We start from the raw sequence: 27,162 nt of genomic DNA, 5'->3' as shown, positions 1-27,162 counted from the left end.
CCTACACCCTGGCCTCTATAATTATCAGCACATGGACAAGCTTGTTTCGTCTATCTCCCCACCCCTCCCCTTACTGGGTTATTTTGAGTGAATTCCTAGATATAATTTTTTATTTACAAATATTTTAGTATCTTTCTCAAAACCAGTGTTTTTCAACATTTTTTATCTCCCAGCACACTTGAACCTATTGTTAAACTTCCTCAGCACACTTAAATTATGTTGATCAAAAAAAGTAGTAAAAATAATATACTTACTGTGCTTTGAGCTTCTTTTGAAAGTAATTTAATGAATGATCTTTAAAAATTTTTGTGGCACACCTAAGATTGTCTCACAGTATACCAGTGTGCTGCGGCACACCAGTCGAAAAATCACTGCTCTAAACAATAAGAACATGTTTTAATACCATAACCACAGAACCATGATTACATTTCCAAATGGTCAGGAAGGAGCACCTGAGAACAATTGCTCCTGATCTGGGGTGAATTAAACATGAAGACTTCTGGCAAAACCTTTCCCACTGAATCAGAATGTCAATGGGAGGAACCTGGGAGTCTGCCTTGTAACAAGCTCTGCAGGTGCTTCTTAATTAAAGTTTGAGTTTCAAGGTGCTAATACCTTCTCAGGGCCAAGGCCCCCACAAACTGAGAAGCAGCCCCAAGACAGAGATTCCCCAGGAACCGTAGGAACTCCACAGATAGAAACTGGAGCAGGATAAAGCAATCCCAGCAGTGGCCAGGAGGGAAAGGCTGAGCAGACAGGCAGTGCCAGGAGGGCACTCCCATGCCAGCCCGAGCTGCCCAGGGGGATTCATAGCCCTGCCTCACCCACCGTGTCAGGATTCTGCTTCTCGGGGATTAGGTGTGGCAGGATGGGGCCTTGTGCTCTCTGTAAAAGTAGAAATGTGTCATTGACAGATGGATATGAGTGTCAGAGCCTGGCATTAAAAGCCCGGAGTCAGTCAGGATATATTTGCGAATGGGGAGGTGTGTTAGAGGAAGTCTGAAAGCAAGTCAGTCTGAAATAAGCTCTTTCTTTTGCTGAAAGCTTTTAGTTCCTTAAAAAAATATCAGGTTAATACTAAGGGGGTGGCCCTTAAGGAGGGAAGCAGAAATAGTCTAGTTCCATCAGGGACACCTTCTTGTTCTTTGTGCAGAACAACACTGGGGATCGTGGGAAAACAGTGACTGTCTTTGGTTAAAGTCATTTCACTGTCTTTGAATACACTAAGCATCCTGCTCACTTGAGATCATCAGTGCACAAGGACTTAATACGCACAGATACTTTTCTGTGGTACATCACAAGGGCAGGGGGTTACCCTGGAAGATTTCCTTAGTGGATCCTATTTCTGTCTAGTGAACCCCACATTCTTGAAGAATGTGAAATATCAAACTTCAATGAATTTTTTTTAAAACAGTATGTTCACATGGTATAAAATTCAAATGGCACGAAATGGTTCACAGAAAAAGTATGTCTATCTGCCACCTCTTTTCCCCTATTACCAGTTTCTCACTTACCCTACCTCCTCCATTACAGGTTTGATATTTATTTAAAAACTAATAGGACTTCTGCTTCTGGGAAAATAGAGTGGATGTGCTTTTTTTTTTTAATTTGTACTGTTTAGTACAACTAATAATACTGAGTTTTATATAAAACAAGCATAAAAAGACTCTAAAAGGTAGAGAGGAGGAAGAAGGCCACATAGGGCCTTCAGGACCCAAGAAATGACATGATAATGAGTTCTCGAAGTTTTCTTTTTGCTTCATATATCCCAGATGTGGAGCCAAAGAAGCTGGCAGGGATGCCCATAAACTCAGACACAAAAGGCCCCAACAAAAGTCTGCTCTCTCTAGCCAGAGGATGAGCCTAGTAAGACAGAATAAGTGGGTTTGTTTCAGGGATCCAAGAGTGGTTCACGATCTGAAAATCAATGTAATCCAAAAAAAATCATATTATCCTATCTATCAATGCAGAAAAAGCAAAATTTAGCACTCGTTTATGACAAAAAAAAAAAATCTTAGGAAAATGAACATAGGAGGGAACTTTCTGAACCTGATAAGGGTGGGAAGGAAGTAGGTGTAGGTATAAAACAGTAAACCTACAGCTAACATCTACTTAATGGTGAGAGACTGAACGCTTTGCCCCTGAGATGAGGAAAGGATCTTTGCTCTCATCACCTATGCAATACAGTGATATAAATACTAGCCAGGGCAATAAGGAAAAAAAAAGGGAAATAAAATTCATATAGATCAGAAAAGAAAAAATAGATTTTTTTGTTTGCAGATTATATGATTGTCTACAAACAAAATTTCAAAGAATTCACAAAAAGCCCCCCAAACTCATAAATAAGTTTAGCCAGGTCACAGGATATAAGATAGCGCACAAAAATCAATTGTATTTCTTTTTTTGTCTGGGGCTGGGTTTGAACCCACCACCTCCGGCTTATGGGGGCAGGGCCCTACTCCTTGAGCCACAGGCACCGCCCATCAATTGTATTTGTATATATTAGCAATTAACATGTGGATATCAAAATAATAAATAATGCCATTTATAGTTGCTCAAGAAAAATAATCTTAGGTGTAAATACAACAAAGCATGGATAAGGTTTGTATGCTGAAAACTACAAACCACTGATGAAAGAGATCAAAGATCTATATAAATGGAGACCTATATTGTACTCAGGGATTAGAAGACTCGACAAAGGAAAGAAGTTAATTCCCCCCAAATTCATATACAAGTTCTATCAAAATCGCAATCAGATTTTTTGTAAAGACAAGATTATTCTAAAATTTATATGGAAAGGCAAAGGAAATAGAATACCTGAAACAATTTTGGAAAAGAAAAATAGGAACACACAAATCAGTGCAACAGAATGGAGAATTCAGACATAGGCCCACACAAAAGCATCCAGTTGATTTTTGACAAGTGCAAAAGCGATTCAATGGAGGAAAAAAATAAAATTTTCTAGTGGTGTTAGAGCAATTAGACAATTATAGCCAAAAACCAGTAGCAACAACAAAACAAACTTTGACCAAAGTCTCAGATCTTATACAAAAATTAAATCAAAATTGGCCATAGACTTAAAATGTAAAACATAAAACTTTTAGAGAAAAACAGAAGAAAATCTTTGGGATCTAGGGGTAGACAAGAGTTCTGAGATTTGACACCCAAAGCATGACCCATAAAAAGAAAAATCTATAAACCAGCCTTGATCAAAATGAAACACTTTTCCCTATAATAGGCCCTGTTATGAGGCTAAGAAGACAAGTTGCAAATTAGGAGAAAAGATTTGCATTACCACACACATAACAAAGAAATAGCTAGTGCTCCTAAAACACTCAAAATTCCATAGTGAAAGAACAATTAATCCAATTAGAATATGGACAAAAGGGGCAGCGCCTGTGGCTCAGTGAGTAGGGTGCAGGCCCCATATACCGAGGGTGGCGGGTTCAAACTCCGCCCCAGCCAAATTGCAACAACAAAAAAAATAGCCGGGCGTTGTGGCAGGTGTCTGTAGTCCCAGCTACTCTGGAGGCTGAGGCAAGAGAATCGCCTAAGCCCAGGCGTTGGAGGTTGCTGTGAGCTGTGTGACACCATGGCACTCTACCGAGGGCCATAAAGTGAGACTCTGTCTCTACAAAAAAAAAAAAAGAATATGGACAAAAGACATAAAGAGACATTTTGCCAAAGAAAATACAGATGGTGCTGTGGTGTAAATATTTGTGTTCCCCTCAGAGTCATATATTGAAATCCTATCCTTCGGGTATTTGTATTAGGAGTTAGGGCCTTTGGGAGGTGATTAGGTCATGAAGGCAGCTCAGGAACAGTATTAGTGCCCTTATAAAACAGGTCCAAGAGAGACTCCTCCTTACCCTTCTGCCATATGAAGTTATGGTGAAAAACATCTGTCTATGAAGGAAGTGACCCTCACCAGACACAGTCTGCTGGCTCTTTGACCTTGAACTTCCCAGCCTCCAGACTTGTAAGAAATAAAAAAATTTCTTTTGTTTATAAGCTACCTTATCTATGGCATTTGCAGCCCAAACAGACTAAAACAGATGGCAAATAAACATGGAAAGATGTTTGACATCATTAGCCATCAGAGAAATGCAAATTAAAACCACAATGAAATATCACGATACGGTTTTTAGCATGGCTAGAATAGAAAATAGTGACACCACCAAATGCTGGCAAGGATATAGAGAAACTGGGTCACTCATACGTTGCTGCTGGGTATGGAGAATGCTACAGCCACTCTGATAAACAATTTCTTAAAAAACTAAAGATGCAGGGCAGTGCCTGTGGCTCAAAGGAGTAGGGTGCTGGTCCCATATGCTGGAGGTGGTGAGTTCAAACCCAGCCCTCGCCAAAAACCACAAACAAAACAAAACAAACAAACAAAAAACCTAAAGATGCAGGGCAGCGCCTGTGGCTCAAGGGAGTAGGGTGCCAGCCCAGCCCCATGTGTCGGAGGTGGCGGGTTCGGGCCCAGCCCCAGGCAAAAACCACAAAAAAAAAAAAGAAACTAAACATGTATTTACTATCTGACCCAGCAGTTACATACCTGGGCATTTACTCATAGAAATAAAAACTTAACATTTGCACAAAAGAAATACATGTAAAGTATTGTTTATAGCAGCTGTATTCATAATATCCACAAACTGGAAATAACCCAGATGTCCTTCAGTGAGTAAATAGTTAAACAAACTGTGTTACACCCATGCCATGGGACTCTGCTTAGCAAAAAAAGGAAAAATCTATTGATACACAATAATGAATCTCCAGAGAATTATGTTAAATGAAAAACCCAGTCCCCAAAGAATTGTAGAGAATGGAGAATAGGTTAGTGGTTACAGAGGGGTGTGGGGTGGGAAGGAAGTGGGTCCCTCTGGCCCGTGTCTCTGAGGAAGGGCGGCATGCCCTTTGATCTCAGGCTTCACGGGGTGTACAGCTTCAGAGAAATGGCTTATGGAATAACTCCAGAGAAACCAACTCTGCGTGTAGCCCAGGGGGGTCCAGGTCCCTTAAGCCTCTGGAAGAAAAGCAAGTCATTTTAAACTTACACTGAATTCACTTTGTGTGCTTGATGTAGGATATGTTTATTTCTAAATATTATCCTACAGTGTAGCTATGAAAGGGTAACATGAATGATCCTCCCCTTGATCACCCTGATGGAGATGTTTTGTATTTTTTCTGTATCAATATCAATATCCTGGTTGTGATATTGTAACTATAGTTTTGCAAGATGCTATTACGTATCATTAGAGGAAATTGGGTAAAATGTTCCTGGCATCTTTCTGTGAATCTACAATTACTTCAAAATAATAAGTTTAAGTGAAAAGAGCTTTGACACTGGCAAAATAATAAGTTTAAGTGAAAAGAGTTAAGACACTGGAGCTTAAACTATTGGGGTTAAGACACTGCATTGGAGAAGGCTTTATCAAAGCTTTATTGCCAAAAAGCTAATCCATACTTGGATTAATCTGAAATGTTACCTCTATGTCACTTTGAAAAGCAGAAAGTGGAACTTTATTGGAGTGGGGCACGACAACCAAGTTTTGACAGAGCCTCCCAACAAAAGTAACTTCTGATTGGCTTTATTCTCGGGAAGGCTCTTCCTATACAGTGGCAAAGATCAACAGAGAAACGCCAGCTCACTTTCCATCAGCCTGGCAGCCCTGGGAAAAAGAAGGCCTCTTTCTTAGCTATACCAGCAAGATGCTTCCAGGAGCCTGGTGTGGGGAGATAGTAATTGGTTTAGTCTGGGGGGTGGCTGAGGGTTCTCCCAGTTGCTTCTGCCCTAGGAACAAGGTCTAGATGGGACCCCAGCCCCATGCTCACGGCTTCCTTTTCTCTCACAGACAGTCACTGTTGTTTTGCTCTGCTTCCTTTATCCCAATGAGCCGTCGGACGTATGCTGGGGAGGTGGACCCGGTGAGTAGAAGCCCAGCTACCTGGGAACCAGTCAGATGGTCAGAATCTTTCTCTCTGAGCCACCTGCCCCTGAGCTACCTTTAAAGGAGGGCTTGAGTGCTTCCAGGACACTCAGAGTCACTTACCGCTCTTGGAAAGTCCATCAGTGAGATCACAGACCCTTATGGGTCTAGGGGAAGCAGGAATGAGAGTGTATGATCTCACTGATGGTACTTTCAGGGAGGGGTAAATGGCTCCGAGGGTCCTGGTAGCACTCAAGCCCTCCTCTAAAGGTAGCTCAGGGGTAGGGGGCTCAGCGTTGGTGGCAATCAACCCATCCCACCCAGCAACTTAGGCATCAAGAGTTTAGACCAGGGGTCCTCAAACTTTTTAAACAGGGGGCCAGTTCACTGTCTCTCAGACCGTTGGAAGCCCAGACTATAGTTAAAAAAACTATGAACCAATTCCTATGCACACTGCACATATCTTATTTTGAAGTAAAAAAACAAATGGGAACAAATACAATATACCGCCTCATGTGGCCCACAGGCCGTAGTTTGAGGACCCCTGGTTTAGACTCTGAGATCTCCACCCTGCATGTAATTACAGCTCTTTCACTAACCACATTGGGCATTGGAATAATACCTCTGTTCCTCCACTTGTAATATGATATAATAATTATACTTGCTACATGGAGAATGTTAAATAAGAATAGTTTATGTGAAGTGCCTTGCACATAGTAGGTAATTAATAAACACTAGCTTTGATGGTAAAGATGATGATGACAGTGATGATAATGGTGATTACAGAGGAGGAAGCTGAGATCCCGAAAGCAGAAGTGATTTCCCCAAGCAACATTGTTAGTTTCTGGCAGGGTGTGAGTTAAAATCTGGTCCCTTCATTCTGATTCAGGCTTTCTCATTATATGATGGTTCTCCAGACGGCAAGAACCAGGTGGGGAGGGCCAGGCCTATGCCACTCAAGAAGCATTAACTGTTACTTCCCAGAGGGTGAGAAGCCTGAGGGTCAGTCTGCCTCAGGACCCTGGATTCCTAACATAGGGTCTGACCTTCTACAACAGGTTGGCAGCAAAGCTGTCCTGGTCACAGGCTGTGACTCTGGATTTGGGTTTTCCTTGGCCAAGCATCTACATTCAAAAGGCTTCCTTGTGTTTGCTGGCTGCTTGATGAAGGTAAGTAATGGGTCATCTTCTTCACCACTGTCCTTTACACATAGTCACTGTTTTGTGGTTTTTTTAAAAAATAGCTTCCCTAACAACTGGCTCATCTGTTGCTTAAAGCAGCCTGTCCCTTTTCTACTGGCTTTAGTCTCACTTGTTCTTCATAACTTTGTCCAATTGTCCATGTGTCCACCCATCCATTCATTTGCCAAATGCTAATGATGTGCCTGACATTTTGCTCTGTGCTATGGAAGAACAAGACCTGATCCCTGCCCCACAGGAGCTCACTGTCCTGTGGTGAGGGGACAGCTGTGTGTGGACACAACAGAAGAATTAGAGCAACGAGGATTGTCAGGGATGTGCAAGAATGTTCCGTGAGTGTAAGAGGATCGATTCTGTCATGGCAGAGGAGGTGGCATTTGTTCTGGGTCATGGAGAATAAATGATGCTGTCGTAGGTGCAGACTGCAGGAATGACCTGCCAGACAGAAACAACAGCCAGAGCGTAGGCCTGAAAGCACAAGTGTCCTTGGGACACATCAAGTGGAGTTCAGAGCACGTGGAGGGAGGCACTGAGAGATGAGGCTGCAAGATTAAGGGGGGGACAGTTTCCCTAATATGCAGAGTTTGTGGTGACCATCACCACAATCTACTTTTAGAACATTTCCATCACTTAGACTCTCCCTCTTCACCTTTTACAGGTAATCTCCACTCCCCCCTCCAACCCTAGCCAGCGACTGATTTCTGTCCATTCGATTTAGATTCCCCGGCTAGTTCACATCCCTGGAATCACGCAATGCACGGCCTTTTGTGCTGGCCTTCTTTCACTCAGCACCATGTTTCTGAGATTCATTTATGTTGTAGAATGTATCAGTAGTCTATTTCTTTTTTCTTATTTTTTTCTGGATGGTATTACATAAATGTACTACATCGTTTAAACATCCCTTCACTACTTGATGCATATGTGGATTGAAATGTTTGGGTTTTTGGTTATTATGAGTAATTCTGCTATGAACTTTTATATACAGGTCTCTGTATAGACATGTGTTTGTACTTCGCTCCTTTTAATGAAATTTGGAAACCAAAATCTGGGCATTCGGTGTGCTCATTGCTCATGGGGTGTGGGGCATTGTTGATCTTTGTGGACGGAGCTAGAAGATGTGTATATATGATCACACGCATATACATGTGTGTACACTATCCATGCGTATCTCCTCATATATATGATGTCACGATAACGTCATGATTTATTTTATGTTTAAGTAAATATAAGAGTATTTATATTCCAGTCCCTCCTATTCCAATTCAACACAGCAGCACTCTTTCTTATCTCATTCCACATTTGTTTTTTTCTTTTCCTGCAGTTGGAACCCTGACTCCTAACTGTATCATTATATTTACTCATTTGAGCAGCCTGCATTTAAGTGGGCTGCATTTGAGGACCCCTGGTATGTACCAAATAGTTTTAGAATTGGTACATTTATACCACTACAAACTGAAAACCCACTAAGTGGGGGTATCAGCTCCGATTTTCCAAGAAGCCTATGCCAAAATAGGAGCAGATGTGCAAGAGATTGATTGGGGGCATGCTCATAATGGAAAAAGGGGGAAGAAGCTGCAAAAGGCAGGGAAGACCTTTTATTGCAATACAGTTCTGTGGAAAGAAACTGGAAAGCAGAAGGGTTAGGGAGGCAGGGCTTCAGACTGCAGTGCTATTTTGGCTGGGACTGTGGGGAGTCTTCAGCCAAAGGTTGCCTGTTAGAAGAGATCTATGTCAGGTGGGAATGGCCCAGCACTCGGCCACGGGCTGAGAGCAGCCCAGGCTCACGTGGCCGTGACATCCACGCTGCGGTGGCTATGAAGGTGTGGCAACTGTGAAGGTCTGGCAATCAATGCCCCGCAGTAGGCTTTCTAGAAGGCAGGTCTGAGCAGCGTACCTCCATGGCCACCACAATAGAGCTTAACATGTTTTTTAGCTATTGACTAAAAGTATACAAAGTACTATTTTTAAAAGCTTCTTGGGACCAGGCATGGTGGCTCATGCCTAGCACTCTGGGAGGCCGAGGCAGGTGGATCACTCGAGCTCAGGAGTTTGAGACCAGCTTGAGCAAAAGTGAGACCCCTGCTAAAAAAAAAAAATAGGAAAAGAAAACTAGTGGGCATCAAGATGGGTGCCTGTACTCTCAGCTACTTGGGAGGCTAAGGCAGGAGGATTGTTTGAGGTCAAGAATTTGAGTTTGCTGTGAGCTATGATGATACCATGTTACTCCACTCAGGGTGACAGAGACTCTGTCTCAAAAAAAAGCTACTTGGATCAATTCTTGTTTTTCTTTGTCACTATGTTATTTATTCAAAATACATTGCCATCTATTTATTTGTTTATGTTTTGTTTTCCCCTATTCCTGTTGATGTAATTTAATTTTTGAATATGTAAGCCTTATTAACAAGACTATAAAGTTAAAATATATAAAAAGGCACACTCACAGTAGTGCCCCCCACCTCCTGTCTGGTCCATTCTATTCTTTTCATTTCCCCCATTTTACATAAATATTTGCACCTTACGTATACTCTTTTATACTTTTTAAAAAAATATAACAATAAATCTTGGAAATCAGTCCATGCGACTTCACAAAGATCTTCTTTATTTTGTAACAGCTTCACAGTACTCCACTGAGTGGGTGGACTGTAACTCTACCATTCTCCTATAGATGAGCATTTGCATTTAGGTTGTTTTCAACATTTTTCAATTACAAATAATGCCGCAACGAATAACCTTGTGAGTATGTATTTTTGTATCGTTGGGGATTTAGCTTTGGGTAAATTCCTATGAGCAAGATTTCTCTGGGTCATACAGTAAATAAAATATATTATTATTGTTTAAGATATTCCTAAATTCCCCCCATAGGGGTTGTGTAATTTTACATTCCCACCAGTGGTACATGAGGGCCTATTTCCACACAATTTCACCAACAGAGTGTGCTTCAAGCTTTTTATTTTTGCCAGTCTTATAGGGGAGAAACATCTCGGTGCAGTTTTAGTTTGTATTTCCTCTTATGTGGGTACACCCCTGTTCTTAAAGGGCATGACCAGAAGCTGCCCATAGATCACCTGTGCTCACATTCTATTGGTCAGAACTCAGTGATGTGGCCTTACCTGGCCACAAGAGAGGCTGGGAAATGTAGTGGGTATTCTGAGACAATATGTGTCTGACTAAAAAGTCAGGTGCTCCACTGCTATAGAAGAAGGGAAGAAAGGATGTTTGGGACAACTTACTGTCTCTACCTTTTTTATTTTGAAATTAATGGGAACCCAAGGAAGGAGATTGTTAGTATAAAATATATTTTTTTATAAAAAATAATAATTTTTATGCTATATTTGATACCTTTGTAAAATTTGATATCTGTTCAAAAATAAAAACAAGTATAAAACATAAAGTAACTTGCATTGTCATGCTCTCAACATCATTCCAGCTCAGAGAAGGTTTTGTTTGTCCTTTTAATCTTCACTTCTTTTGAATTTTAAAAATAATATTACATAGTCATAATAAATTCAAACAATAGGAGTGTACTATGTAAAAAGGTGAAGTCTTCCCAGTCTCTTGCCCCAGGGTAACTTAAATACAGGCTGCTCATACTTTGTGACTATTACAAGTTGAGCATCTCTTATCCAAAATGCTTGGCACTATAAATGTTTTGGGTTTCAGGCTTTTCTGGAGTTTGAAATATTTGCATTGTAGCAGTTCAGCATCCCTGATCCAAAAATTCCTAATTCCAAAATGCTCCAGGGGACATTTTCTTTGAGTGTCCTTTTGCCAGCCAAAAAGTTTCCAATTTTGGGGCATTTGGGATTTTTGGATCAGGGATGCTCAGTCTGTACGAACAAAGCCACAGTGAGTTGCCTCTCACATATGTTTTTGCCTGCTTTCACTGGTAATACCTAGGAAAATTTTGTGGACATCAAAGTGCTACTTGGAGAGGAATGCAGGTTTTAGATTTTGTGCAGATCTGTCTTCTCTAAAGAATGCTATATTGTCTCCTCCTTCTAGCCCCGTATGAAAGAACCTGCTGGGAGGGTTCCCGTGGCCGGGGCTCAAGCTTGGAGCTGGGTTCTCTGGATAACGTGGACCTGCTGCAGCAAGTCCTGGCAGGAACTGTGATGCCACAAAAATGCCTTAATCCTTTGTCCTATGTCCCGTGTTTGTGCCATTGTGCTAGCTTGTGTAGTTACACAGATTGCCACAGTGTAGGGTAGAAGTTGCTTGGGGCTGCAGAAGAGCCTTGTAGAGAGAGTCAGGGGCTTGGGTGCTAGCCCCAAATCAGCACTAACTTGGGAACTGGGCAAACACTTCCTCTCCCTGGGCCTCAGTTACCTCTTACTTATAATAATAGCATTGGGCTAGTGATCTTAGGTCCTTCCACTCCTGCGGCAGTGATTCTATGATTTGGTTACTGGTATTTTGAAGAAAGGACCAGACAAGATCATTGCCAGGTTGTGTCTGTCAGTGTCTACCCCTTGACTAATTGTACCTGGTATCTCATGTTAGTTATGCAAATGAGAAAGCAGGTGGAGCCAGCGGAGACTTTGGCTAACGTGTCATGGGAATTGAAAGGGGGACTTCATTTCCAGCCTGGTTCTGAGATGTGAGCTGCATGACTGGATTCTGGCTACATCTATACCCAAACACTGCCTGCTGTTTGGAGCCAGCCCTCCTCAGCTTCAGATCTCATGGCCTTGGGCTGATCAAGACTTAGCTCCAAGCCCAGTGTTGTGGTGCGTGCCTATAGTCCCAGCTATTTGGGAGGCTGAGGTAAGAGAATCGCTTGAGCCCAAGAGTCTGAGGTTACTGTGAGTTGTGACACCATAGCACTCTACTGAGGGCGCCATAGTGAGACTCTGTCTCAAAAAAAAAAAAAAAAAAAGACTTAGCTCCAGGGGGTGTCACCAGCCTCCTGCACCTGTAATTCCACACTCTCTCCTGGACCATTCTGGTACACACACACACCTGTACACCTACACAAACCTATATACCAAAACCTGTATGCACAACCTCCCCGTTTCTCTGCTCCCCTTTGTAGAAAACTATCTCTAGAGGATTGTTTATACCATTTTCACATATTTACCTCCCGCTCTCTTATCAACCTACCTGGATCAGGCTTTGCCCCTACCACTGTGTTTATTTATTCAACAGATGTTTACAGAGCACCTATGGTGAGTTAGCAGTATTTTCCGTTGGAGATACAGCATCTCCAACATCTTATCTAGTAAAAAGTTTTTGCTCTTGTGGAGCTTATATTCTCCACAAGGGCGGGGGGGTGGTGGGGGTAGGAGAGGATAGACAAGGAATAAGATCAGTGAATTGCTTCTTCGTGGGATGATAAAAGCTCTGGAGAAAAAGCAAAGAGAAAAGTGTTAACGTGGTGGAGGGGGCGTTCAATTTTCCAGAGAGAGGAAAAACCTGGAGAAGGTAGATTGGAACTCCCTTGCCCAAGGGAGGTAAGGGAGCAAGTGCTGCGGATGACTAGGGGAAGAGGAGACAGCCAAGCACCAGGCCAGAGTGGGGAGTGGCCTGGTGTGCTTGAGAAACTGCAGGAAGTGGCTGGGGCCCAGCAGAGTGAAAGGGAGACGGTTCACACAGGGCAGGTTCACAGTGAGGGCCAGCCAGGAGCAGCTCTTATAGCAGCACAGAAAAGGCTTTTGTGGGAGGTGGTGTCTTGTCACCCTCTGGAAGGATGAGCAGGGGTTCCTTGTGAAATAAGTGGGAGTGGCACTATTGAGACACTGCCAGTAGTTGGAGGTAGCTGCAGGATATACTGGCCACTTCTCAGTACGGAAGCACAATCAACCCAGCAGCAGCTCTTGACCAAATAAACCGCTGTTGCTTGTAACTCTTTCTTTCTTGACGTCTGGCTCTCTTGGTTTTCCCTATCCCTTTTTCCTGCCCCCTCTTTCTGCTCCTGTAAATATCACAGTGCCCTGGAATTGCCCTTCTCCCAGCGTTCCTAACTCATATGATTAGACCCTTACGTAGAATACAAGCCGAGTGTCCTGTTCTGAGTGCTAGATCACCTCAGTGCTGAGAGACTGTACCAGAACCAGCTCATCACCTGCCTGGATATTGCGAGGTGGAAGAGGTTGACAAGTTGGAAAGGGTTGTTGGTGTGCTGTGATATTCTAGTCTCAAGTAAAAAGAGCAGGCTTTAGGTGAACTCCTGGGAGAGCTTACTACTTGTGCCTTGGAGTGTGGAGGCCACAGAATGGTATGTTAATGTTTACCACAAGAAGTCTAAAGGTCCCAGAATGAGGCCTTTAAAGCTTTAAATTGGATGCAATTTTGAGAGTTTGGATTTTTAAACCAGTCTGCACTGGAGTTATTTGATTAACAAACTGAACAGGACTCCATGCCAAAAACAGAGAGACTTGTGGAACAGCTCTAAGACTCGCCTGAAATTTCATCCAGGTTTAAAGGGATAATGAGGGAAGGAAGTGGATTTATCAGTAAACCAGTGGCACAAGCACCAACACATCAGCAAGGCCGGTGGCCAGGGACTCCAGAGACCCTGGAGCCAGGGAGATGGCTCAGCCCACAGTGTGGTCTTGGCCTGAGGACAGGTGGATCCCTAAAGGGCGTGGCCACCATGGTCTGCAGCCAGCAGGCTGACGGTGGTCAGTGGTCGGGGAGTTTTCCTTTCCTTTCCCAGTTTGCCTAGCTGGGGGCAAGGCAGACAGTGTCTGTCCCTGTTAGTTTGGCTGTCAGGAACAGCTGCTCAGAGCAGGATGAGGGAGCCTGAATGCTACGCTGTGGACAGTAAGAATAACCCCTGGTTTCCTCTGAGAGAAAGCTCTTTCTTGCCAGACTGCCACGGAGTGAGGGACTTCCCAGGGACTCCTGGGACATCACTGTGATTCTGGCTAGAGGCACAAGGAGACATCTTGTGCAGGGATCTGAGAGGGGTTGAACGATGGTAACAGGGTTGACAAAGTCCTGCGATGAGGATGTTCAGATGGCTCTCGCACATCGAAGCTAGAATCTATACTCGTTCTGAGGTTCAGACCACATGGGCCCCACTTCCAGGGCATTGAGGAGCCACCATGGGAAAACTGTATTAAAGCAAGACACATGCTTTATGTCCTGTCTGTGGGAAAGCAAGGTGTCTGTGGGTTCTGCACCCTCACAGCGTGGACTTGAGGGTGGGATTCATTCTTCTTTGGTGGAGCTCTCTCGGGCATGGCAGCACAAGCCGCACTCTGTTTTGGAAATCCAGTACCTGCTGTTTTGCTTGGAAAGGCTGGCAGATCCCAGAGATTTCAGAGTCCAGTCTTAGCCTAATTGAGCCTCCAGCCTGGCTACTCTGTACAAAGGTGACTGTGGGTGTAGCTGGAATTCCTGGTACCAGGCTGGGCAGAGATTCAGTGGGTTACACCATATCGCTTCTTCAAAGGCCCTTTGGGGAGGTTCCCTTTGGGTGAAAAACCAGGCTGCCTTGGTGACAGTTTAGGGATGAAAGGGCTGTTAGGGGAGATTAGACTCACCTGCCAACTGATGGAGGCATTGTCTCTGTACTCCACTCCCCACACTCAACATCCCACCACTCATTGCCTCCTCCCAGGAAGCCCACGCCAAGTCCAGAAATCACTCTTAATCTTGTAAGATGAACTTGACATCCTGGCTCTGGCTCTGTTCTCTTGGCTGCATGGGTCAGGCTGGTTCCTTCAGTCATATTCTACCAGAGTCTTCTCTCCAGAGTGGATTATGTCCAGTGCCTTTAGCCCCATTTGACATGGTCCCTTTGTCATTTCTCCCATGTCCCTCTGAAATCGCATGCTGTGGTTTCTTCAGTCCTAGGGTTAGAGTGGTCCTGGTTCTAACCACCTACTATGCTCAGCCTAACCTGTAGAGAACTTTGCACCCTGACACACGCTGACCAACCACCTGGGCTTCCTCCCTGTGCCCTTGGCTGGGTCGTGTGCCTCAGTACCAGCAGTGTGGGCCTCGAGCACACACTGTCACTTCATTTTCTGGCAGCCACTCCAGCCGTCTGGTAAAAGACATCACCACTCAGAAGACTGATGATATTTAATTTTCACATCCATAGTACTTTGTCTCTATTGTAAAAAAAAAAAAAAGTGTCTGGGCAGCGCCTGTGGCTCAGTGAGTAGGGCACCGGCCCCATGTGCCGAGGGTGGTGGGTTTGGGCCCAGCCCCGGCCAAACTGCAACAAAAAAATAGCCGGGCGTTGTGGCGGGCGCCTGTAGTCCCAGCTGCTCAGGAGGCTGAGGCCAGAGAATCGCGGAAGCCCAAGAGTTAGAGGTTGCTGTGAGCCGTGTGACGCCACGGCACTCTACCCGACAGCGGTACAGTGAGACTCTGTCTCTACAAAAAAAAAAAAAAAAAAAAAAAGTGTCCTGGAATAGCATGAAATGTGGTAATATAAGCTTATGATCCGAGGGTGAGTGAGGTAAAGCAGAGGCCGGCAGCACTTAGCACGGGGGTCAGCGCAGTAAACTCTCAGTAAGTGACATCTGCTTTTATCCCAGTCCGCCAGCAGCTCACCAGAGCCCCCAAGAAGAACCCCTGCCCCTCTCTGCAGCCTCACATCCACCACCTCATGTGTCTGCACCCAGGGTGCCTGCAGCAGATGGCTTAGTGGTATCTTCTTGCCTCTTCTGGGGTGTCCTATCCCCATTGGCCCCCTCTCATTAATGTCCTCAGTTGTCACTGCCTTTGGGATTTTTTTGTTTTTGTTGGAGACAAAATCTCACTCTGTCACCCTTTGGTAGAGTGCTGTGGCATCATGGATCACAGCAACCTCAAACTCAAGTGACCCCCTTGCGTCAGCCTTCTGAGTAGCTGGGACGATAGGTGCCTGCCATGATGCCCAGCTAGTTTTTTTTTTTTTTTTTAATTTTAGTAGAGTTGGGGTTTTGCTCTTGCTCAGGCTGGTCTCCAACTCCTCACAATCCACCCACCTTGGTCTCCCAGAGTGCTAGAATTACAGCAGGCTTGAGCCACCATCACTCTTGGCCTGTCACTGCCTTTGAAAAGTCGGCCTTGCCAACCCCTCCATCTGTGCTCCCTCCCACCTCCCACAAAGCCTCCTAGCCTATTGTTTGCTTATTCATCAGTCTCCTCTACTACACACTCTTTGAGGGCAGGGGCAGGAACTTATGTCTCCAGTTCCTAGCATAGTTCCAGAACAGGACAGAGGCCCAAGAAATGCTTGCTGAATGACTGATGCTTTTTCCCTCATGTTTAATAATACCTGAATTTTTGTAGTGATTTCTGATTTAACAGGTTTCTTAAAAATATGTTCCCTTATTCCATTAATCTGAGCAGGTCAGGACAGGTGGGATGTTCTTATTTATAGCCAGAAATACTGAACCCCTGGGCGCACAGAGGTGGTGAGTAACTGGACTGGGATTAGAGGCTAGCTCAGGCCTTTTACCAATCTGGAGTTGATGAACGCTTGGCTTAGAACAGAGGTGCCAAACTAGCAGCCTGTTGGTCATATGTGGACATGCTTTGGTCCACATAGTTATTTGTGTGTTTGTTTAATGTGCATGAGTTGCTAATACTTAAACAATTAGATTTTCCATAGAAATTCCCATTACTAGCTTAAAAATCTAAGCATCTGGCAACAACTGGCTTGTGCCCTCTTCCCCAGGGTCCTGCCCTTCCCATTTTCTGATACTCCCATAAGTTTGCAACCCCTGATTAGAGAAAGAATCCTGTCAGCAAGGTCTTGGGGCAAGGTTTCCATCCTTTTGTGTCTGTCACTTGACTTGGTGCTTGATAAGATCAGTAGAATTGCAGGTGGGGCAGGCATGGTTGGGCCTGCAGAGAACACTGTGCAGTTGTCCATAAACTTGAGGCTTTGGCAGGCACTTGGGGCCAGCTCTTGCCTTGGCAGTATCTTCCTTCAAGTCTGCCTCAGGGGGGAAGGAGGCAGTGAAGCCAACTCCTCTCTCCTCCCCAGGACAAAGGGCACGATGGGGTCAAGGAGCTGGACAGCCTGAAAAGTGACCGATTGAGAACCGTCCAACTCAATGTCTGCAGCAGTGAGGAGGTGGAGAAAGCGGTGGAAATTGTACGCTCAAGCCTGAAGGACCCTGAGAAAGGTAGGGGACCCCTTGGGGCAGCAGGGGTCGTGTGTTGGGCTTTCCTCAATACTACCCTCCATTTGCTGGCATCCTGCCACAAGCCTCCTTTCTTTATTGTTTAAACTCTTCCTCCTATATTGGTGTAAAAGGGCATTGTAAAATATAGCCTGGAGGCTGGGGAGGGAGGCTGTCCAGGGCCTTGGGTGCCAGCCAGGAGGTGAGCTGAGAAGCTATAGGTGTCATGGAGGGATATGCGCTGGTCAGGCCAGTTCAGCCAATGCTCATGAATGCCCACTCTGGGCCTGGTGCTGGACTGAGTGCTTGGGACACAGATGGGCAAGGCATAGTCTATCCATGTGGACTTCATGGTTCTATGGGGGCATTGATTTCAACATGAGGGAACCAGTGTTGAGAGGCAGAGCAGCACTGGAAAGAGGGGCTAGTCCAGTCTTAGGGGTGCAGTGGGAGCAGGCTAGTTAGGGCAGGCTGTGGCAGAGAGCAGGAGAGCTACTCCATGAGGGGAAGCCTGGACCACAGTGAGGTACAGCACAGGGTGTGCTGTGGATGACAGGCCGTGTGGCATCAGGAGTCAGGTTTGGTTGGGGGGTAACAGTGAATGAGGCTGGGGAGGGAGGCTGTCTAGGGCCTTGGATGCCCAGTGGGGGAGCATGGCCTGTTTCCTGAGGGCACTGGGGAGCCCTAAATGGGTTATCCCAAGGGGAATGGCCTGGTCAGACTTACGAAGCTCACTCTGAGCACTGCAGTGGGGATGTAAGTGTGGGCTTGAGAATTCTAAACTAGGGTGGTGGGTGTTAGGAAAGGAGAGATCGGATCTGAGGAGTATTAAGAAGGCAAGGCTGGCTGGACTTGCTGACTCGGGATGAAGAAAGGTGAGAGGCCCCTATCCTGGATCTGGTACCCTTCACTGCAGGAGCAGATTGGGGGCTGGGGAGATGCTGAGGTGCCCTTCTGGGGAATGACCAGGGAGGTCAGGTGCTCATGGTGGGAGGTGAGGCTGGGAGTTGGGGAGATACACAGAGGGACTCCTGGGGAATGTGAGCACATAGGGCCAGAGGAGGGAAGGGGATAGCTGTCAGAGAGGTTGGACACAGAGCTCCAGAAGTTAAAGGAACAGAAAGCTTGGTCAGCCCTTAGCCAACAGGGCCAAATGCTGCAGAAGGCTCCTGAAGCTTAGGGATGTGAGTGTTCTTCAGTTCAGCCAGTGGGGGACTTTGGGGGAGGAGCTCTGTACAACCAGGGCAGCCACCATTCCCGTGGAATGCAGCAGTGATGGACAGAGCTTCCGGGAGCTGGGCAGTGCAGAGGCATCCATGAAGAAGCTGCTCCATGAATTGACCTTTGAGCTCCCTGATGGCCTAGGCAGAAAGAGTCTGCCTCATTCAGCTCTGCTTTCCCACAGAATGGGGTGGGAGCAGCTCTCCCAAGTCGTGACTTTGCTAGGTAGGGTGTGACCAGAGCCTGTGCTGGGCACCCTGTGCTGAGCACATGTCAGTCAGGTAGACATGTTGTCATCCCCCAGCAGCTGCCTCAGAAGCTGTGCTGAGGGGCTATGGGTGGCGCTGTTGCTCAGTGGTCAGCGTGTCACTGATAGGCCACCTTGTCAGCCCAGTGCCGCCCTTACCCCCACTCCAGATCATGCCCAGGCCCCTCTGCTCTCCGAGGAGAGCCTGTGAGTTCAACGTCACTGAACATCTGCTTAATAATTAAGTGCTCCTGTACCATTAAGAGAAGGCAGGATGGGTCCCACTGGGATGATTACCAGCTCAGAGGTACAGCCTGCTTTGCCCCTCCCGGGTGGTAAAGCCTCCTCTGCCTGCCTTCCCCGAGCAGCTGGGATATTGCCTTCATAAACTATTAGGCAGGAAAACAGCTGCATGGGTGCCATAAAGCCTCTTCATTACAGCCTGTGGGTTTGTGGTAATTTAAAACACCCATGGAAAGGGCGTCACCAGGGACCTGAATAGACAATGGGGCTGCACCAGGGCTGAGGCTGCCCAGGTCCCAGGGCCCTTGTCCCCTGCTCCCACCCCCAGGGGCAGGACCACCCCCATTCTCTGTACTGGAATGGCCAGTTAGCCTGACTGCTGGCAGGGTGGGCTCCAGCCGCAGAGGGAAGGGGGAAGGCACTCACCCCCCTCTTGGGATCTAAACTCGAACCCCACCCTGACGCTGGTGCACAAACCCCTCCCTGCTGCTTCTTCCTCATGACGCACTGGGAGAGGGTTTGACAAACCACTCACCATGACCTTACTTAACCAATACTGCATTTCTTTGAAAAGGATTATTGAAAAGATTTTTCAAAATTTTGAAAAAATCTTTTGAAAAGATTTTTAGGTCTGAAAAAGAAACTAAATCTGTAAGATATGTGGTTGTGTGCCCGCTCTTTCTGTCCTTCTCTCTCCCCTTCTTTCCTCCTTTCCTCCCCTCTCCCTTTCCTCCCCTTTGGGCTGTCTTTCTCCTGGCATGGCCAGTGCAATTTCCCCTTCTCGGGCAATGCTAGCTTTGAACTCCAGGTGGTGCCCTCCCAGGTTTTCAACCTGCAGGAGCTGCCTCTGATTCACACTCCACCCAGATAGGAACCTTTTAGGAGGAGTGTTCCCTACATCACCACCCACCCCACCAGGGCACATTTTGGTGATGAGTTTGATGCCCTTCACCCTGGCTTTGTGGAACAGTTGCTGCCAAAGCCTAGGGAGCCAGCCATGGTGGGGCAAGATGAAGGAGATTGTCTGATTAAAGCCCAGGAGCCATCTGCCACCAGCTCTTCCCCTGCAGCAGGGCACTGAGGGACTGGACATCTGGAGCCTGTGCCCAGCTCTCCCCACTTATCTGAGCATGTGGGCCAGCAAGCAGGCCATGGCTTGACCTGCTCTTGGCACCATCACTTACCAGTCAGTAGAAGCCAGCCAAGAGCAAGTCAGTGGATTTTGGGAGCAGCAATAGCACTGGGGGTGCTATGCCATGGATGGACGAGACCTTACATCTGGGACTCCCTCAGTCTTGGAGCAAGAAGTCTAGATTTACTCTGGGCTTCACCTCTTAATAGAAGTCTGGCCTTGGGTTTGAACTTTCACCTGTGTGGGCCTCCACTTGCCCATCTGTAAAGTGCGGCAAGTGCTCTGTGAGCTATCTAGGGTTCACACCTAGATCTGATCACTTCAGGAGCATGGGTAGAATTTTAGCACAAGTAGCTCTCAGGCTGAGGGGCAGGGGAGCAGGCAGAGGCTGGAGCGGCTGTGATGTTGGGGGATGGCAGGCTGTTCACACAGAGAGGGCAGAATACACGAGTGGGGGTGGGAGGGAAGCCTGCAAGGGCCCTGCACACCATAGTACAGAGTGAGGACTCTAGGAGCAGGGAGGGAATCTGGCTGAGGGGTCAGGGTAAGGATGGAGGTGGAGGAGGAAGAGTGAGACAGGAAGACCTGGGAGGAGCCTTCTCTGTTAATATGGGAGAGCAGTAATAAGGGCCTGCACTAATGCAAGGGAAACAGAAAGGAAAACCTCATTCTAATGACCCAGCAAAGAAAACTGACAGTAGCAGAAGTGTGAGGGCTTTGACAGACCTAGGCCCAAATCCTATCCTTCCATCTGTTTGTTCAGCGGTACTGAGCAAGGTGCCTAACCTCTCTGAGCCTAAGTTGCTTCAACCAGACATGGGACAATTTCGTCTCTACTCAATAGTTGGTTGTGAAGATCAGGTGAATGTTAATGAATGCAAACTGCTTAGGTTGAGGCCTGGCAGCTGTAATCTTGTGACAGGAATAGTAACAGTACCTGGTGGCTCATTTGAGAAGTGAAGGGGCTGGGGGAGTCAAAGAGGAAAGTGAAATTAACAAAGAGGAGTGCCTTCTTGGGTAGCCTGGGAGCCTGAGGTAGGTGTGGTTATGATTAGGGTGAGTCCGGGAGCTGTGGAACATTGAGGCAAAGTGGGACAGGAGGAGAATGGAGTTAGGAGAGAGCCGTGACTCCTGGGGGGACACAGGAGCCATCAACATGGAGGTGACGTTGGGGCTGTATAGGAAAGCAGCTGTCACCCATGCCAGCGGGAACGTTATTTAGAACTCCAGGGAGTGACAGGGTCCACAGGCTACTACTGCTTGTCAAGTCAGAAGCAGTGTGTTTTCACAGATCACATTTAATTAAACTTTGGTTGATGGTAGTATCAGATGTCATTGTTTTATTCTTAGGTGGGAAAAGAACTGTACTTATACACATTTTAGGGCATGTGATATGGTCCCTTATGAATCAAACACGAAACAGCTAGAAAATTCTAGGAACATGAAGAAGATGTGGACACCTAAGTGTTGTATGTCATTTGGGAGAAGCAGGTCCAGGACAGGACACTGGGGAGGAGGAGGCAGGTGGAAAAAAGGTGTCAGGGAGGGCACAGGTCATCATTAACAAAAAGGGAGAAGTCAGTGTCACGGAGCATTAGTAGCACCCTTATTCCCAGTGAGGTTGAGGAACGTGAAGCCTTTGCGGGCGGTATGTGAATCTCACACGTACCCAGGAGAGCCTGGCGAGTGCAGCTCAGGAGCAGCCAGCCTGGCTTGGTGGGGAGATGGGCAATACAGAGTGTGTTCTCAGAAGCCTGTGGTGGAGGGAAGGAGAGCAGCTACCATGGTCCTAGTAGGTCCTTTAGGATATGGAGATCCAGTACTTGTAGACATTCATTCACCCACTACACATTTGTTGAGCACCTAATGTGTACAACATTGAAGGGAAGGAGCCAGGAGCAGGGGAAAAGTTAAAGTTGTGTAAAAGGGACAGAAGGATGAGCAGCTTATGGTTTCAAAGATGGTGTCAGCCATGACAGGTGGGGAGAGGCCTCCCTGCTCCTCTGGGGAAGAAAAGAGGCTGAGACCAGGGGAAAGTCTGAAGGGAGAGGACAGGAGTAGAGGGTTGTCCGGGAGGACTCTAATCGAGTCACTGGTGCCCACGGTGAGGTCATGGGTGAGCCTGAGGTGGCAGGGAGGCATCCCCATGGCTGCTGTGGGGAGTAGGAATGAGCTCTTCATGGACACTTGGTTAACCAGCAATTTCCTTTACTTAATAAATGCCCTTAGTTCTCCATAATTGAAGGAGAAGGCACCAGAGGTCAGTTGATGAGCTTTAATTTGGGTAACACGGAAGGGAAGCAGCTAGAGACCAATTACTTGTCATTTATGCAAACTCATTTCCATGATTAACTTGGAAATTGAAGCAGGGCTGAGTTCCCACAGTCAGCTCAGGGCCCTAGGAGGGGAGCTTTGCTCTGAGGCTGCTCCTTGGCAAGGAGCACAGGGCTTTCAGCCACAGGAGACTAAGCCCTGAGGGTTTCCACAACAGGCAGGGCCCAGCTCTGTCCTGAGGCTCTGTCCCAGCCAGCCCTTGCACCCCCACCAAAACTGAACTCACGGAGGGCCTTCAAAACAATGCTACATCCTCATTGCCACTGCCAGCTCTGCCTCTGGCTTACTGGGTAAACTTAAGCCTGTACTTTCAACTCACAGCCTCAGTCTCCCTAGCTCTGAGATTAGTTAATAGACTACATAAGCTCCAGAAAACCTTTCAGCATTAACATTCTCTGAATCTACCAAAGCCAACTGTCCCTTACTTAGCTAGCCTTGCAGGAAACAATCAACCCAAGTATACTGTGACAGTGTACGTTTCCTCCGACCCTATACTCAACTCTGTGGGACTAGGCATTGATGGCCAGCAAACAGTGCCATGGTTCACAGGAGGGGGAGAACAAAGTGATTGTTAGGAGGGTCTCCGGGTGGAGCAAGACTGGGCCTGACCCATGATCAAGGCTTGGCTGAGCCTCTAACTCAGTGGTTCTCAGCCTTCCTAATGCCACAATATATTTTCATTGTTAAAAAGGGGTCACAACCCACAGGTTGAGAACCGCTGCTCTAACTTGATGTGTGTCCTAGCAGCTTGGTCCCTGTGGTCCTGCAGGGGTCCTGTTTGCCTGGAAGACACATGAGGTTTCCCAAGCTTTTGCAAAGAGGGAGAATGTAAGTGAAAACTCCGAGGCAAGAATGAGTAAACATGTTTAGGTGTCGGGGTGAGGTGGGGTATAGTGGGGCAGAAGTGCAAGTTTGAGGTGAGACTCAAGACAGAGGGTCCCGGCAAGGTTGGTCATGATGGCCCAGAGAATCAAGTCAGGAAGATGAGACAGGAGGACTGGATTTAAGGGAGGGTTGTAGCCTCACCTTAGGTATCTCTATTTCCTGTCATTCTTGAGTGACTCCAGAAAGTTTCCTCAGAGCCTTAGGCAAGAGGTTGGGATGTTGCCAGGCAGTGACAACAGCAGGGAGGGGAGTGGGGTGCAGGCTGATGGGCAGTGTCTGAAGCTGAGCCCACATGGTGACCTCAGGTCTGTCCTTTCCTCTCCAGGAATGTGGGGCCTAGTTAACAATGCAGGCATCTCAACATTTGGGGAGGTGGAGTTCACTAGCATGGAGACATACAAGCAGGTGGCAGAAGTGAACCTCTGGGGCACAGTGCGGATGACAAAATCCTTTCTTCCCCTCATCCGGAGGGCCAAAGGTGAGTGAGGGAGGGAGCTCCTGCTTGCCCCTGGACCTGTGCCACCTGTTCATCTTGGCTCAGAATGGAAATACCTCTCCCAGCAGATCTAGCATCCACATCCCAGCAAGGTCTGAGCTCATGAATCCTGGGGCCATGCTGGGCCTGGGGTGATGGTAGCCAAAGGAATCATGGCCAGGTTGGAAAGGGATGTGAGGCTTTCAGAAAAAGGCCAGCCATCTATGCACCAATGGCTGCAAGATTACCACAGCAATCCACTCTGGCCACTTAATCCGGGGAAATAATCACCCTTTGCCCAAAGCTCTATGTACACATGATGGTATTAGTGAGGAGGTTAAGTATAATTTGGCATATCACTGCTATGGGTTATTATACTGTAGTAAAAAATGAGACAGTTGTGGTATTAAGAATTAATAATAATAATCAAGACTACAAATTTGGAAAATGCTCAAACCACTTTAGGTAGCCAAATGTAAGCAAACTACCTTAGAAGTCACTGACTCTGATTTTCTCCCCAGGTTAGCAAACAATTGTGGCAAAAGGGTAAGATCCATAGATCTATCCCAAAGTCCTAGAAACACAGGAATGAATGAATGAAAAGCGCAGCTGCAGGATTCTAAAAGAAAACTTCAGTCCTTCAGTGACTTCACACCTAGAGGTTTCTGAAAGGTGCCTCCCCACAGTGTGCAGGATAGTCTGTGTCCCTCCTGGTGCACACCCAGGATGAGCCATTCCCAGGTCTGTGGGTGCTTACCCAGCTGGACTAAATGTAATCCCATTGCCCCAGGGCTGGGAGAAGCTGAGGTGAGCCTCTTCCAGTGCCTGAAACTCTGCCCTCATGTTCCAGCCCTGAAATCAGGTTCAGAACCTCTGCTCCTGCCACTCAAAGGTGCTTGTTTGCCAGCTGTTTTGGGCTTCACCCAGGGTGGAACAGAGTTGGGAAATGAGCCTAACAGCACTGTCTTGTCCCCTTCCAGGGTTGCCTTAAGGGTCTCTCCAATGGTGGCAGCCCATGGGTGCTCCCTCCTCTGTGCTGCTAGCTCCATCTCTAGCACTGCCATCAGTGGGTGGACACCCAGACTTAGCATGTTACTTCCCGGCCATCTTACTAGCTGAACTGAATGTTAAGCTCCGTGAGGGTAAGGAGGGGGATTTAGGTTGTACTTCCCCCTGACCAGCATCAGACTTTGCCTATCCTGAGCACTCAGATCTGCACAGACACAGCTGTCTCACCTCCCTTGTTCTCCCATTGCATTTTCACCCCCAAATTATTGTCACTGGGCACTGCTTTGTCTGGTTTTTGAGTTAGTGGAATGTTGCCAATTATTTTCTGCCCTGCTGATATGCAGGCCTGCTTCTCACTCTTTTCTCCTCCCCGGTCCTGCCTGGTACAGCCGGGTACCCCGGGAAAATCAAGACACTGACGTGTGGGCCTGAGCTGGCCTTGCTACTGAGCGAGAAGGCCCCTGACCCTGGGTGGCTCAGAAATGGTCCCAGCCAGGCCTCTGGAAACACTCCAAGTGCTGGCCCCCTGCCACAGGCAGTGCCAGCTGAGCAGGTGTTTGCTGTCCCCCACCCCCCCACCCCCCGCAGGCCGCGTCGTCAACATCAGCAGCATGCTGGGCCGCATGGCCAACCCCGCCCGCTCCCCGTACTGCATCACCAAGTTCGGGGTAGAGGCTTTCTCTGACTGCCTGCGCTACGAGATGCACCCGCTGGGCGTGAAGGTCAGTATCGTGGAGCCCGGCAACTTCATCGCTGCCACCAGCCTCTACAGCCCTGAGAGCATCCGGGCCATCGCCAAGAAGATGTGGGATGAGCTGCCCGAGGTGGTTCGCAGGGACTATGGCAAGAAGTACTTTGACGAAAAGATTGCCAAGATGGAGACCTACTGCGAGAGTGGCTCCACAGACACGTCCCCTGTCATTGATGCTGTCACACACGCCCTGACCGCAGCCACCCCCTACACCCGCTACCACCCCATGGACTACTACTGGTGGCTGCGAATGCAGATCATGACCCACTTGCCTGGGGCCGTCTCTGACAGGCTGTACATACACTGAAGAGTTTCCCTGTGGCCTCTGTCAGGAAGCCCTGGTGGGAAGGAGGGGAGGAGAGGAGCTCATACAAGGAGCTCCCCTTGGTTATTCACTTCTGGATTATTCACTGTCCCACAAGAGAACTCATTACCAGAGGGAATAACCCTCCCTGACTAGTTTGCATAGTGAGTGGCTCTAGCTCCACAAACAGGGTGTGGAGGGCAGGCATGGGGCCCTAAACCTCAGGGCAAAACAAACATGGTACATCCATCTAGCTGGAGTTGATTTCATACAAAGATTTTGGGGAAACATCTTTATATTAAAAACAGGTTTATTATAGAATAGAATCCAATTCTTTTACATCTTTAAGCCAAAATATCACTTCAAAAATTTTATCTCATTTGATCCTTAAGCCAGCCTCAAGAGTAAAAAGGATTTTTTTTTCTTTTTTACATAAAGAATCTTTAGCTGAAAGAGGACACAAGAAATAACCCTTTTATTGTTTATAAATGGTCCCAGTCATGTGTCCCTGCCACTGCTGTGGCAACACTTCATGTTTTGCATTCCAGGGCTGTTTTGGATCCGTTTATCCAACCAAGAGTCCTCTGACTAACCGTGTCCTTGCCTGAGCCACACATACCAGCCCACCGTGTATCTCTGCATTTCCATGGTGCCGTGTGACTGGCTGGCCAGCAGCTGGTAATTCAGCTGGCTTGGGGGGTGGGGGTGGGTGGGCACAGGAATCATTCTAGAGATTTCTTTTAGGATTTAGAAAATACTTGTATGGAGGTGCTCCTTGACTAAGAGTGCAGGTTATTTGTGGTTTGGGTTTTCTCAGTTTTGCCTGGGGTGGGGCTCGTGTTGATGGAACAGCCTTGGCAGGAATAGTGATGCTAAGGCAGGCGGCTGTGGCACCTTCTCCCCCAGGGATGGGTCTGAGCCCCTTATTTGTCTCACAAGGTGCTTACACACACAGTCTCTCTCTCTCCCTCCCCTCCCTCCCCACACCCCTGGTCTACAGGGATCAGAGTGGCTTTTTCCTTTCTGCTGTGGCCTTATTTTTAATTAAGTAGTCAGGCTACTGATAGGCAGAGTCTACATTATCACTTCTTGGGTTTGATTTGAAGCCTGCCATCCCTGCAATTGCCCAGAGCCCGGGTGTTTGGCTTAGAGCCAGGCACCACCATCCTGGGGGTGACTGCAGGCTTAGGGCAGGGTCCCAAGTGCCTGCCTTACAAATCAAACCGGCATTTCCGCCTTTCCCTGGGAGGACCAGGCCTGCCACTAGAGGGCGCCCCGCCCCCTTCGCATCCTGAGCTGGCCTCTGGGCCCCAAGCTCGGAGCTCCCTACAGACCTGAGGACTCTCAAAGGGTTTGGGAT

At 47.2% G+C, this 27,162-nt stretch overlaps 1 protein-coding gene across 3 annotated transcripts in view; it reads left to right on the top strand.

Moving 5' to 3' along the window:
- The window catches only part of BDH1 (3-hydroxybutyrate dehydrogenase 1), a 44,358-nt gene extending 17,901 nt beyond the window's left edge, over positions 1-26,457 (top strand). For all 3 annotated transcript variants that reach the window (XM_053564870.1, XM_053564871.1, XM_053564868.1), the window contains 5 exons: positions 5,859-5,931; positions 6,992-7,102; positions 17,064-17,205; positions 23,590-23,742; positions 25,336-26,457. In XM_053564870.1, coding sequence (XP_053420845.1) covers positions 5,859-5,931; positions 6,992-7,102; positions 17,064-17,205; positions 23,590-23,742; positions 25,336-25,805 — 949 coding nt within the window. In that variant the 3' untranslated portion in view covers positions 25,806-26,457. The remainder of the gene's footprint in view (positions 1-5,858; positions 5,932-6,991; positions 7,103-17,063; positions 17,206-23,589; positions 23,743-25,335) is intronic.
- Positions 26,458-27,162: the final 705 nt, after the last annotated feature.

Source organism: Nycticebus coucang, chromosome 16 (genome assembly GCF_027406575.1).
Source record: "Nycticebus coucang isolate mNycCou1 chromosome 16, mNycCou1.pri, whole genome shotgun sequence".
Taxonomy (NCBI): domain Eukaryota; kingdom Metazoa; phylum Chordata; class Mammalia; order Primates; family Lorisidae; genus Nycticebus; species Nycticebus coucang.
This window is presented reverse-complemented; position numbering and strand designations above follow the sequence as displayed.